General features: G+C 42.0%; 2 protein-coding genes across 7 annotated transcripts in view; one reads left to right on the top strand and one right to left on the bottom strand.

Annotated features, from left to right (window-relative positions):
* Positions 1-12896, top strand: part of Necab1 (N-terminal EF-hand calcium binding protein 1) — a 178790-nt gene that overhangs the window by 133528 nt on the left and 32366 nt on the right. For all 3 annotated transcript variants that reach the window (XM_050165608.1, XM_050165598.1, XM_050165589.1), the window contains one exon: positions 10239-10375. In XM_050165608.1, coding sequence (XP_050021565.1) covers positions 10239-10375 — 137 coding nt within the window. The remainder of the gene's footprint in view (positions 1-10238; positions 10376-12896) is intronic.
* The window catches only part of CUNH8orf88 (chromosome unknown C8orf88 homolog), a 65348-nt gene continuing 60313 nt past the window's right edge, over positions 7862-12896 (bottom strand). For all 4 annotated transcript variants that reach the window (XM_050165647.1, XM_050165631.1, XM_050165621.1 and 1 more), the window contains exon 6: positions 7862-8048. In XM_050165647.1, coding sequence (XP_050021604.1) covers positions 7986-8048 — 63 coding nt within the window. In that variant the 3' untranslated portion in view covers positions 7862-7985. The remainder of the gene's footprint in view (positions 8049-12896) is intronic.

A 12896-nucleotide genomic window follows, 5' to 3' on the forward strand; every position in this document is an offset into this window, starting at 1 on the left:
TTTTTATTAATTTATATATTTATTTATTAAAGATTTCTGTCTCTTCCCCACCGCCGCCTCCCATTTCCCTCCTCCTCCCCCAATCAAGTCCCCCTCCCTCGTCAGCCCAAAGAGCAAGCAGGGTTCCCTGCCCTGTGGGAAGTCCAAGGACCACCCACCTCCATTCTCTCTCTCCTTTTGATTCAGTGCTGGACCATGGGCAGGTGGTGCTCATATTCAGGATGGTTCTTCCCAACCTTGCTGACCCAGTAAAGAATTTCCTGGGAGTCTAAATCCAATCAAACTGACAGCCAAGCTTAGCCATCACAGGGAGCATGGGGGAGCTTAGCCATCACAGAGACCATAAGAAAGATTCAAGAATCCTGGGAACTCACCTTTATAGACTCATTTCTTTTCCTCTAAAGATTTTTTTAGACCCTAATACTCTCTTCTTCAAGTCCTTAAGGAAATAAATAACCCCCAAAAGAAAAATAACTGAAGTACTGGTTATAGGATGATTTGTCTTTTGATTTATATGACAACATACCCACATCTGAATAACTTTTAAGAACAGAACATTGCTTGGCATGTTCTTCTGAAGACCAGGGCAGCCAAGAGCATGGTGCCTTGTGCCTGACAAGGAAGGGCCTTCTGGCTGTACCATAACCTGGCAGAGGGAACCAAATACATGGCAGAATGCATGCTTGCATTTCCTCCAAAGTCACTAATGTCGTCGTAAAGGTCTGATCCCTGTAATCCCTCTAATCCTGTTCCTTCCAAAGTCCACACCTCCAAGTCCACTGACGTAAGGGCTCTGGAAATAAAATTCCCAACATATGAGCCTCTGGGGAATTCACTGCTGGCATGTCACAGGAGGTGGAGGCAAGCTTGCTAAGTGTGGGAACAAGGGATTAATCTGAATTGGAGGAAGGTAAGAAATGCTGAGACAGAAAGGGACAGAGCTAGACCCAAACCAAAACCAAGATGTGGTCAAGGGTGTCACCCAGCTTGATATTCTATCCCCCTTTAATGTCAGAAAATGTTATTCAGGGCTGAGTAAAAAACACTCAAATTAGTTCATTGCAGCCCAATCACTAAGGTGCATCAGGGCCTCTTATGCGCATAAGGAAGATTATACTGTAACCTTCTGGGTACAGGTTCTCTACCTGTTGCCATGGTAAAAGAGCCAGATGTAAGCCTCTCATTAAAATGAGTAATTTTGTGAGAAACAGTCAAGCTACCCATGAGATTTCCTCATTGTCTCACAATCTTTCTTATCCTTTATTCTCTGAGCCTGGACCTCAATGTACAAACCTGAAATGTGGTTTTTGTTGCTTATATAATAACTGAATTAATTGTGTTCTTGAAGTTTTCCAATAGTACAAATGTGCTTTAATAATTCTCAATAATTTTAAAGTTTGATTTCTGTGGTGGAAAACATACTTGGAGGAAAGAGTGGCAAGCATTGCATTTGCCTCTTTTAGAGTCTGAGGTTTGCCTTTAGCAATAAGGTTTTCGGTTGCTTGCTTCAACATATAAAGTCTGCATCAAATATGAAACTAGGAAGTAAAATAATTAAGCAAATGCATGAAAGCCTGGAAACGCTTATCATAGGACAGACTTTGATAAACCCTTGCCTAAATCTATGATTTCTAAGAAAAAAAAAAAAAAAAACCTCCAAGACTGCTATGACTTGAGTCTCACTACAGAAGAGCAATGTGTTTGGAAAATGATGCTGCCTTCTCGCACCCCTCTGCTTAAATCAAAGCTCCACTGCAGTCTAGAAAATGCTTCCCTTCCATTTTAATTGCTTGCTTACAGCTCTCAAAAGCCTTCCTTGCAGGGATGCCCTTGCTGGTGGTGTGGTGATCAAGACCCTTTGGCTTGCATTGGCTCCTGAGACTGGAGTCTGCGAAACGTTCACTAAGCTGCTGTGTTTTAAAAGCCCTGTGAAAGTAGGCAACAAAAGGCGTGTCCATGCACTCCTGTCCCGAGCAAGTGTCTTCCATCTGTGTGCATGTCGCCTGGGAAATGAAGGGTTTATATGTAGTTCTCTCGGGCTGGTTACCAGTGGAATAGGAAGACTTCCACTCTCTGATTTGAAATCTTGTCTTCCATTTCAACAGATTATATACTACCACTATCTAAATAGACCAAAGTAACACTGCTCCTTAGAACTAAGGTTGCTTTGTATTTAAGGTATTGCAGCATTTTGTTTTCTAAGCTAATCATTCTTGGGACTGTTAATTTTGTGAATAAAACTTAGTGGAATACATGAGTATTGTAGCCAGAGATGGGCCATAGGGGCAAATGGATTTCAAAACTTGGCAGGTGCTTACATGATCAAAATGTATCCACTCTTCCCCATACACCGTGGTGTTGGAGAATGTCCACACCGTTTTAATATTCAATTATTTGTTCAGTCTCAAAATTTGTTCAAATCAAAGAGAAGGACAATTTATGTCGAAGGCACCAAGCTTAAATATGGTGTTTTGAAAACGCATTTCTGTCTGGGAATTCAGTGACTTGGAGATGCTAACTGGAGACATTGTACCAGCATGATTAAAATAGCAGTATCCATCTGACAGAGGGCCGATTAGCAGGCGTCAAATAAGAGGTTGTCGCCCTTGGGGTTGTGTTTGCTTCAGCACTGTCTTAAGCTTGTTCTGTGAGCTTAAAATGATACAAAAAAAATGTGTGAGCAGTAAGGTAGAAAGCACTGTATTTACCAGAAAAGAAATGGTAATATTTTATAATCAACAACTGTAAGTTGAGCATAATTTATGTATGAATGCAGGCCAGCAGTCTTCGCACTGAAAAGTGCACCATTTGGTACTGCCTTACACTTCCAAGCAGTGCAGGCTAGCCGTTGAAGGGATAGCGACTGAGGGTGATAGAAATCACCCGTTGGCAAGAGTTTACCCCTTTTTCTGGCCCGACTGCCTGCCAAGGAGTTCCATGTTTTACAGCCTATATTTGTCTATTCCCACAGCTGTTCAAATAAATGAAGATAGCTTATCTCTACCAGACTGGTTCTTACGCACGCCTTGACCTTTTTGTTGTGGAATGAAGCAACAAGAGGGAAACAGCACTAATAAGTCGAGAGCCTGGTGATCTCAACACAAACACTCCAGCAATCACCCCTCCCTTCCCCGGATCAATAAACGAAAAGCAACCAGTGACCCGGGCACCTTTTGACATGCGGGCTCTGGTGGAGCCGCGGTCCCGCGTTCCCTGAGCATAATCAGCAAGCGGCTCGCCACAGTCGTCTCTACCTTGCCTTTCCCTGTGGCATTATCACGCCGGTGTTCAGTCCGAAAACCCAGAACCGTGCTGAATTTTCTACATCACTTTTACATTGCTGGTTGCCCGGGTCTGCTTTCTTTACTTGCTTTTCAATGTATCTACAGCAGAGCAGCTAACTGTGCCCGCACCTCAGGCATCACAGTTTACCTGTCTGTGGTGGCAAGGTCCTCGGAACTAGCTCAGTATTTGCTTCAAATTCTCGGCGGAGTTCAGCGTCAACTTGGTAAGACTGGGCTTTCAAGCACCTTTTCATTGACACTCACAGAGTTTTAGTAGTGACAACCTTTACACCAAATGCCCGAATCAGGGTGAGCAAGTTCCAGGCCTGGCCAGATTCTGCCAACTACTCTTTTTTATGTGGTCTATCAACACAGCCAGACTTCACATTTGAAAAGGTCCTATGAATGCTTGCATATTCCAGTAGCAGGAAACATGACCCCTTGTTCTCAGAGTATAAAATCCACACTGCCTAAAACCTATGCTTACAGCTACCCCCAGTTTGCCTAGACTTGGAACACAAGTCAGCACTGTTTGGAGATCTCTGTTCATTTTGGCTGTCTATAGGTGTGATCTAGGGATTCCTGAGAAAGGGTCACAGCAATGTCCTTATACCAAGTTCTCAAACGTTGACAATTTGTTGAGTCATGGAGCACAGGAAGACTTTCAGGATAGAAATCAAATTTTTCTGAAATTCTTTAATCATTTTATTTTAAAAACAAATATTTGTCTATATTGTTCTGACATAAAAGTATGGCTTTTTGAAAGCCATGATGTTTTTGTTGGATACTCAGTTTACCTCTTAAGCTGCATCTGTGTACACGAAGAAATTTTACTCCTCTTTGGAAGGCAGAGTACAGGCTCTTGCTATGCGGCCCAGTCTGTCTGAGAACTCACTATCCTCCTGCCTCAGCCTCAATGGTATGCACCACCACACCTGGTTTTTGGTTTGTTGTTTCAAGTCAAATACTGTGCCGTTCTAAACTGATAGCCCTTACTTGCAGCATGCAGGTATTTAATAGGAAATCTCTTTTATTGCAGGGATGCGTTCTTAAATACTCTATCATGGTGCTCCATTCCTCTGGGAGATTCAGACTTCCTTCTTCTGAGCTACATTGTCAGTAGGCTGACTTTGCTCTGCCTTCCTTATTCGTCTCTTCTGCTCCTAACCCTTTGTTCCTTTTCTTGGCTACATCTCATTGCTCAAGTATTTCTCTTTCCCTCTTTCATATTCAGGTATTACATACCGTTATTTGTTTTTATTTCTCCTAGCTTAGATTCCCCTTCGTCCCCAGTTCTCACAGTCATTGCTCTGCTGTCTACACTCCTGTGATACTGAGCAGGTGACAGCCCAGATGCTGAGAGTTAGGCCCACACAGGCTTACCAACACAAAAAAGAAAAAAAAAGTGTAACTGCACATCTAACAATCTGGAAAGAAATGAAGAAAACAGTAACTTCAGGGACAGAAAGGAATTGTGGAAAGATCCTGGATGATAAGGCAATGTTCAGAGGGAGCAAAAGGAAATACTAAAAGAATGGCACGAATGATCAGTTGTGCCCCATCCTTAGTGAGAAGCAAATCGAGGGTGTAAAGACTTTGGCCCTGTTGCAGAAAGCTACATTTTAAAGTTCATATACTCCTCAAAGACAATTACATGAATCATAACTTAAATACAGCACCACAACTGTACATGAAATGCCTGTATCTTAGAGAAAGCAAGGTAGCACGCACACAGTAAAGAAATACACGTGTGCAGCCCTGAAAACATACGTGCAAGTGATAGTAAAGTAAAATTATGCAAACTGAACAGGCTTTATTTAACGTGTGTGTGCATGCATGTCTGTGTGCAACAACAATCAATTGAAAAAAAGCCATGAATTTGAAAGAAAGCAAGAAAGATAAATGTGAGGTTTTAGAGGGAGGAGAGGGGAGGAGGAAATGAAATAAGTATATCTTAAAAGATTTTTGAAAATAAAACTTTTTAAATGAAAGTACGGGCATAAATAATTCTAAAAATGTAATTTATGTAGGGAACCCACTGCCCATCAAATGCCAACTGTTCATTTATCTTGGGTAAATATATTCTGGTATATTGTATTATTGTGGCAGATAAATTTAGGTCTTTTTTATTTTAAGATAGTAATTATAATTCATGACATCCTCCCTCATGACATTCCTAGAGATAACAAACATTTATCAAAATCTCTGAGTTAGAAAACGTACTATGCATTCACATGACCTTCTTCATTTGGCCCTTGAAGCAACTTGCTGATAACTCTCCTTAAGAGTTATGAGAATGTTGCAAGTTCTCCCAGCTGTCAAATGGCCCAAGCACAGAAGAACACTCATGTAGACATCTTCAGAGGCTTTTTCTGAAATTTTAATTTTATTTTTGAGGTTATAATATAATGACATCATTTCTTGCTTCCCTTTCCTCCCTCCAAAGGCATATGGATGGCTAGCAATTTCCATTTCATAATTCAATGTGTGTGTCCTTTATCAATGACTTTGGTAAGATTATTTGGATCTGAGAAACAGTGTCAGGTTTCATTTCTTCTTAACCTTTCTAATAGACAGGAAGATTGAATAATATTTGGAATGGTGTCTCACACCAGAGAAAGTTTCAGGCAGACAGAAGCAGTAGCCCTGCCAACTGTGACAGTGTCTGATGTCCCCAGCGAGGAGACGTTGTGACTGGGTTTCACTGACTTGATTACATCTCCCATGGCAGAGACAAACAAGCAAGCCTGATGCTCTAACGTCCTGATTAACTGAGATGACTCATATTGGGTTAACAACCAAGTTCTCTACTCTTCTAACATGCAGATGTGCTGTGCTCACTTGCGGAGAAATGCAATTAAGATATACAGACAGTTCCCTGAGAAGCACAATTTTCAAGTTAGCATCAAGTGTGGGACTTTTTTACTTGAATGAATGCAAGCCCTGTTTTAGATTCACAAAATAATAAATAAATAAATAAAACAAAAAAAATACCTAGAGATGAGACTGAGATGCTGGCATTTTGACTTTCCAAAGTAAAAAATGAAAATATTAAGGGCATATGGCTAATAATTTCCACCTAATGATTCAATTACCAATGAGTTAGTAAACATCATTTGAGTCTGAGAAATAGTGCCAGCTCTTGTTTCTCCATTACCTTCCTAAGAGACAGGAAGACTGAACAATGTCTGAATAAGAAGAACCGAAACACCCAGCACCATCCATGCATTTGCTACCCAATGCTTTCTAGATTCTAGAAAGTTTTTCCCTCCATGTTCCTAAGCACTGGGCTTTGCTCAAATGAGCATGTGTCAAATACCAACAGAGCAGTGTTCCGGGGAGACAGGAACGCATGATCTCTCTTTGTATTTCTCCATCAATTCATTTGTTGAGGATGAAAGGGCCAGGCTTTGACATTTCCCAGCTTGCTATCTATTTAATTTTCCATCTGCTTCTCTGCCACTGCCTTCCAAAGGAACATCTGCGTGTGGCGGGGAGCAGGGAAGGAGGCTGGATCTGTGCCACCTGGGCCTGCCATCTCAGAGCACGGATCCAGTGGGAAGAAAGGAGTGAAGACTAACAAATGGTCCAGGAAAATGAAATGAGAACAAACCGTCTGCTGAGAGCAAAGCTCTGTCCCCTTTGTAGCAGAACAGCACAGCCAGGCAAAGCAGGCAGCGGCATGCACAGGCTGCGAGAGCTACACACAGTGGGCAGCGGGTGACTGCAGGCATCATGAGCACCAGGCTCAGACTCCTGGCCCCCATGTCGTTATGTGGTGCCCTGTCCCTCACACACTCTTTAATCACTTTGGGGGCAGCTGGTGTGGGCCAGGAGCTATTCTGAACACTCAGGAAACAGGGATGAAAAAGATACAATCTTGACACCTACAGATGTGACCCAAGATTACAGTGTAAAATGCCAAATCCTCTTCCCCAAGTAGAGAAAAGATGTTCCAGGAACACAGAGAAGGAAAGGGGCTGTGTGGAAATAAATGATGGTTTCAGGTCAGTAAGGGTTGAGAAGTCTGCGCCCTGAAGTCACCCTGGAAGAATAAACAGGGATATGAGTCTTCTTTCACGTGGAGTAATGATCTCCTGCTGCATCTGTAATTCCATTTACTTCTCGTGGCTGTGTGAAATCCCAGTGTGTGTGTGTATATTGCATCCTCTACACATTCATCTTTCGATGAGCACCTCAACCCGTCCTGTTTTCTGACTATCGTCGATGGTGCAGCCTCGTGTCAGGACTCAGGATCATTTGGGTAGAAGCCCAGGAGTGGTCACAGGTGGTCCTATTTTAAGTCAAATACTGCATTTCTATTGTGTGTGTGTGTGTGTGTGTGTGTGTGTGTGTGTGTGTGTGTGTGTAGACTAGAAAGGGAACCGTGGAGGAGAGAAGGTGGAAAAGAGAGGATAATAGAATTCTATGTGACATAAAATCAGAAAGGAGGGTACTGGGGGGGGGGGATAGCAGGAGACGAAGTCTGAAAATGCCATCATGAAATGAATGACTTTGTATGCTAACAAAAAATAGTTTAAAATATTTTTAAAGAAGAAAAGTTATTTATTCTCCTCATACCTATGAGCAGCACTTGACAGCAAACCCCTAGGAACTGATTAAAAACTCGTAGTCTCCCAAAGCCTCGTCTCTCTTCCCATCCTTCCATCTTCTTCAACGTCAAGCTCTCAACATTCCTGTTCAGTATTCTCTCCCAGCTGGGCAGAGCATTTCATCAACGTTATCACCAACCCTCCAGAATGCCTAGAAGAGTGAGCATAAGATAACACCTGTGTTGCTATGGGGGAACCAAGACAGAAGAAACCAGGCTGATTTTAATTTTCCTTGAATGTCTCACTTCATGGTCAGCTTTAGACAGGACATCCATATTGCACTGTCTGCCCAAGGGTCAGGGAACACCCTGGAAGATGGGCAGAAAGACTGTAAGGACTGAGGAGTAGGGAGAATGTCTCTGTAGCTTTATCTTCTCAGCACAGCATGGCCATTGCGTTCACGATTCATCACCACTGCACGTGCCTGCATGACCCAGTGTGTCCGCATTCTGCTTGGTGGGGGAGGAGCATGCAAGGCCCCCATCCCTAGCGGAAGAGACAAATGTTAGCAGTGAAAGTTTGGTAGAGGAGAGGGAGTCACTTTTCTTCAGAGGGCACAGCCGCTGGCACGTTGACCATGATTCAACAAAAACCCCATACCTCTGCACACAAAAGCCAGCTTCAGTTAAACTCAATGGGGTGTTTTAAAGGCACAAGAGTAGGAAGCAGATTCATTGGTCCAAATGGCGTGTCCGGCAGATAAGTGAGGGAAGTTGGAACTGACAAAGATGCATCATAGCTGTATCAAATTATCAAATAAAATTATTTTTAAATTATCTAAGTTCGCTAAAGTCTTTACATATAGAAACACAATATCAACATAATAAAATGTTTAGGATAGACATTTATCTGTAAAACAAGGCACTTAAATATCAAATGAATATTTAACTTGGTCATATACATTTACGAATATGTATACGTAATGTGTCATTCCATGTATCTGCAAAGTCATCATCAAAAAGGCAATGGAAGAATCCCCTTTCTAGTCTGACATAATAGTAACAAATATTTACCATTGAAATGGGAAAAACCTAAAGCCAACACTGTAGTCATTGCTCACTGAGTGCATTGTCTGCTCGCTGTTCAACGCCATCTACAAGCGGGCCCAGGAGTTACCCTCCTGTTTGGGATTAGTCATAGTTTATCCTGCAATGCAGATGAGCTGGCAAAATCTCTGGCTGTGCAATTGCGCCTTGTGTTCATCTTAATAAATTTCATTTTTAAAACGTGTTGGTAAAATGGGGACAACTGCAGGGTAAGGATGAAACACAGCCTTTGTTCTGTCAACACACTCAGGCTCGATAAAAGCTGTCTTTGGTTGAAAAGAAAATACTGAGAAATAATTCTGGGAAGCTTTGGCTGCCAGAAATTATTAACCTCTGAGATCAAGCAAGGGATTTTGTGTGTTTTAACTCGGTTCAATTTAATCGAAGGTTCTTATATCTACCATAAGCATGGGACTTTGTATTTTATGGTTAATATTTTTAAGTAAAGTTTAAGGACAGTTTTGAATTCTTAGGTAAAGTTGCTAGGCTTGTGGATAAGAAAATTTCCTGGGTTTTCAACTCTAAGGAATGAACTTTTCTAAAGGCAGATGACTGAAAATTTTGCTAAATAAAATTTTCTATGATGTTATTCTGTGGACGGGGGGAAAAAAACTCTATCAGAAGGATACCGGCAAATACTTTACAATTTAGAATTGATAGAAGCCCAGAGTTTCTTAGTTTGCAGAGTGTGCCAGGGTTACTCAGCCTGATTTGCACGTGAGAAGAGTGAGGTCCCCGAAGGTTAGCTCTATTTCACCTGCTTTGATTTGCAGCTGCGGCTTCTCGTTTCCCAGAATGCCATGGCTCATTCATGATGGCTTCTCAGCGCTGTCATTTCCTCTGGGTCTGTATTTACCATCATGGAAATACCATTTTGTCGAGGGATAGAAGCAAGTAAATCTTTTCATTGATTGAACTGAGCACCACCCTTCTTGCCGAGTCAGTCACTTCTATGTCACAGTGACCGAACTGTCTGACATAGACGATGAAAGGGGGGATTTATTTTGGCTCATGACAGAGAAGGGAAGACAGTCATGAAGCAAGTCCACGGCACAGTGAGTGTCTAACAGAAGCTTCACGTGCCATAGTTGCACTTGCAAAGAGAACTGATATAGTAGAGTCCATAATCAAAGTCATTCTCTGGACAGTGGACTGAATCCTACCACACAACACCTCTTTTCTCTCTCTGCTCCGCTTCCAAGCATTAGTCTCAAAGTGGATACTTGGAAAAAGAATCTGTTCCTGAGCGTTTATCGCTACTGAATTTCTAATTACGTTCATTTTGTAACCCATAGGACTACCAAGAAGCCTCCAACTTGGAACAATTTGTCACTCGGTTTTTGCTGAAGGAGACCTTAAACCAGCTGCAGTCTCTCCAGAACTCTCTGGAATGTGCCATGGAAACAACTGAGGAGCAAACCCGTCAAGAAAGGCAACTGGTGTTTTCTTTACCTCTGATTATGCTGTACTTCATTATTATTCTCTCACCTGTCATGTCTTGACTGCAGCCTCCCCTCCCTTCACTCCTCCCAGTAATCCTCCCCTTTCCCAAATTCACTCCTCTTTTCTCTTCAAAAATAAGAATAAAAAAGAGCAGGTCTCCCATGGATATCAGCTAAACATAGCATAGCAAGACACAATAAGGATAGGAACAAACCCTCGTATCAAAGCTGGACAAGGCAACCCAAGAGCAGGCAAAGAAGTCAGAGACATCCCCACACCCACTGTCAGGAGTCCCACAACAGCACCACGCTACACAACCATGACACACGCAGAGGTCCTAGTGCAGACCTGTGCAAGCTCCCTCATTGTCTCTTCAGCCTCCGTGCGTCCCCTCTGAGACCTGCTTAGCTGCTTCTGTGAACCATGTTCGCAATAACCTCTGTCGTCCCCGTCTTCTGCATGATTAGCCTGGCTCCACCTAGTGTTTGGATGCTGTACTTCTGGTGAGGCAGTCGAGGGTTAGTCTGCTTATTCTAGAGAAAGCTAATCACATGAACTAACAGGTTTTAGAGCAATGCCAGGGACCTCTCTAGCTTTGGAAAAAAAATCACTTTTTATTATGTTGTCAACAAATGTGAATTTAGAATTTAGTAAACAGAGATTTTAAAAGGCAATATAGATGATATTAATATATATTTAACAAAATATTGCCCCTGAAGGGGCTAAAGCCTATTACATACATAAAACATGGTTACTAAAACTAAACTGTGAAGCACAACAAGATAAATGCAGAGAAAGGAAAATAACTTGTCAATGAGTTTCTGAACAGTGAAATATTAAATATGGCAGAGTGGAATTTAAAGCCATGGTCTGGCCTTCAAAATCAGTATAACCTGAAAATAGGGTACTGATAAGAAAGGCCTTACTAGATCAATTGATCTTGGTTATGTTGGAATGACTGGGCATTAATTAAACAGGTTGGATTATTTTTAAGATACAGAATAGTGAACAATTTAAAAGCTGATGCTACCAGTTTGCACCACTAATAAGAAAATTAACAACATGGTGAAGATAGTAATGCTGACAAGGAGCCTGTCCTATGAAGTGGTGTCAGAATAATTCAAGCCATTGGGTTTGTTACTGAATTAACATTGTGGGTGCCTTGCAAAATGAACGAGGGCAAACTCCCGTTCTTCTGACATACCTTGGTCAACACATAACTTTAAGCCTCTCAATATGACTTCTCTAACATGCACATCTTGGGACCGTGCAGTAAAGTTTTAGAACTAGGTGGTAATAACTCATGCTGTAAGACCAATTCTTCTAAGCAAATTAATGGGTATATGATTATCAAGACATCTCCATAGTATCAATGGATGAATGAGCACTGCCAAGGTCCAGCAAAAGAAAGCCTATAACTTTGTTTCAGGAGGCTGGCCATGGGTTCTTTCCAGCCACCCAGCTAGCTTAGCCCCGAAATAACCACACAGAAACTGTATTAATTACATCACTGCTCGGCCTATTAGCTCTAGCTTCTTATTGGCTAACTCTTACATCTTAATTTAACTCATTTCTATTCATCTATATATCACCACGAGGTTGTGGCCTACCAGCAAAGTTCTGGCATGTCTGACTCTGACAGCTCCATAGTGTCTCTCTGACTCTGCCCTTCTTTCTCCCAGCATTCAGTTCTGTCTCCCCTGCCTACCTAAGTTCTGCCCTATGAACAGGCAAAGGCAATTTCTTTATTCACTAATGGTAATCACAGAACACAGAGGGGACTCCCGCATCATAACTTCGGAATACAGTGAGCTGTGCCAAAGGTTGAAAGACTTGGGGTGCCGCAGATAAATATTGGAATGCATCCTTCGCTGGGTCTCTCTTCACACTCACGCTTTCTTCTCACTGTGCTGAGTGATTCCACACCAAATAGCAAAAGCATAGAAATTCACTTCAGGAAGTCAGCACACCACCTCCTCCAGTGCAAGAAGAAAAAGGAATGTACTAAGACACAATAAAGCTGATCCCATGTTCTTGGTGAGAAAATGACGATCCTTATTGTTTCTTTGGTTGGTTTGGATCGTGTGAATTCAAAGTCATTCCTCTTAGAACCAATCATTTTCCACCTGAAGAGACTTAGAAAGGCCTCGGCACAGCCTCTTCGCCTCCATTCTTTGGGTTCTATTCCCACCCCCTCTTATAGTTATTGCCTACAAACACAGGGCACACATAGCAACACACACAGCAAATGTTTAACGAACAATTGTGTGGTTTTAGGCTTGCTTTCAACTTGTGCTTGCAACCAGAAGTTGCAAAGCAGCTGTGTTTAATGAGACGGAACAAAGTAATTCAGAGTTTAAGAAAAAATAGGAAACAGCAAAGATTAATGCACCTTTTACTTCTAGATTTACAGCGCCCAAAACGGCTTGAATAATGGGAACTACCACGGGTCTTTTGTTGTTGTGAGAAGGCTGTGATATGGAATGTGACTAAACCATACTCTCGGGGGT

The sequence above is a fragment of the Alexandromys fortis genome, unplaced genomic scaffold, assembly GCF_014885135.2.
Source record: "Alexandromys fortis isolate MF-2015 unplaced genomic scaffold, M_Fortis_MF-2015_v1.1 scaffold_18, whole genome shotgun sequence".
In the NCBI taxonomy this organism is placed as follows: Eukaryota; Metazoa; Chordata; class Mammalia; order Rodentia; family Cricetidae; genus Alexandromys; species Alexandromys fortis.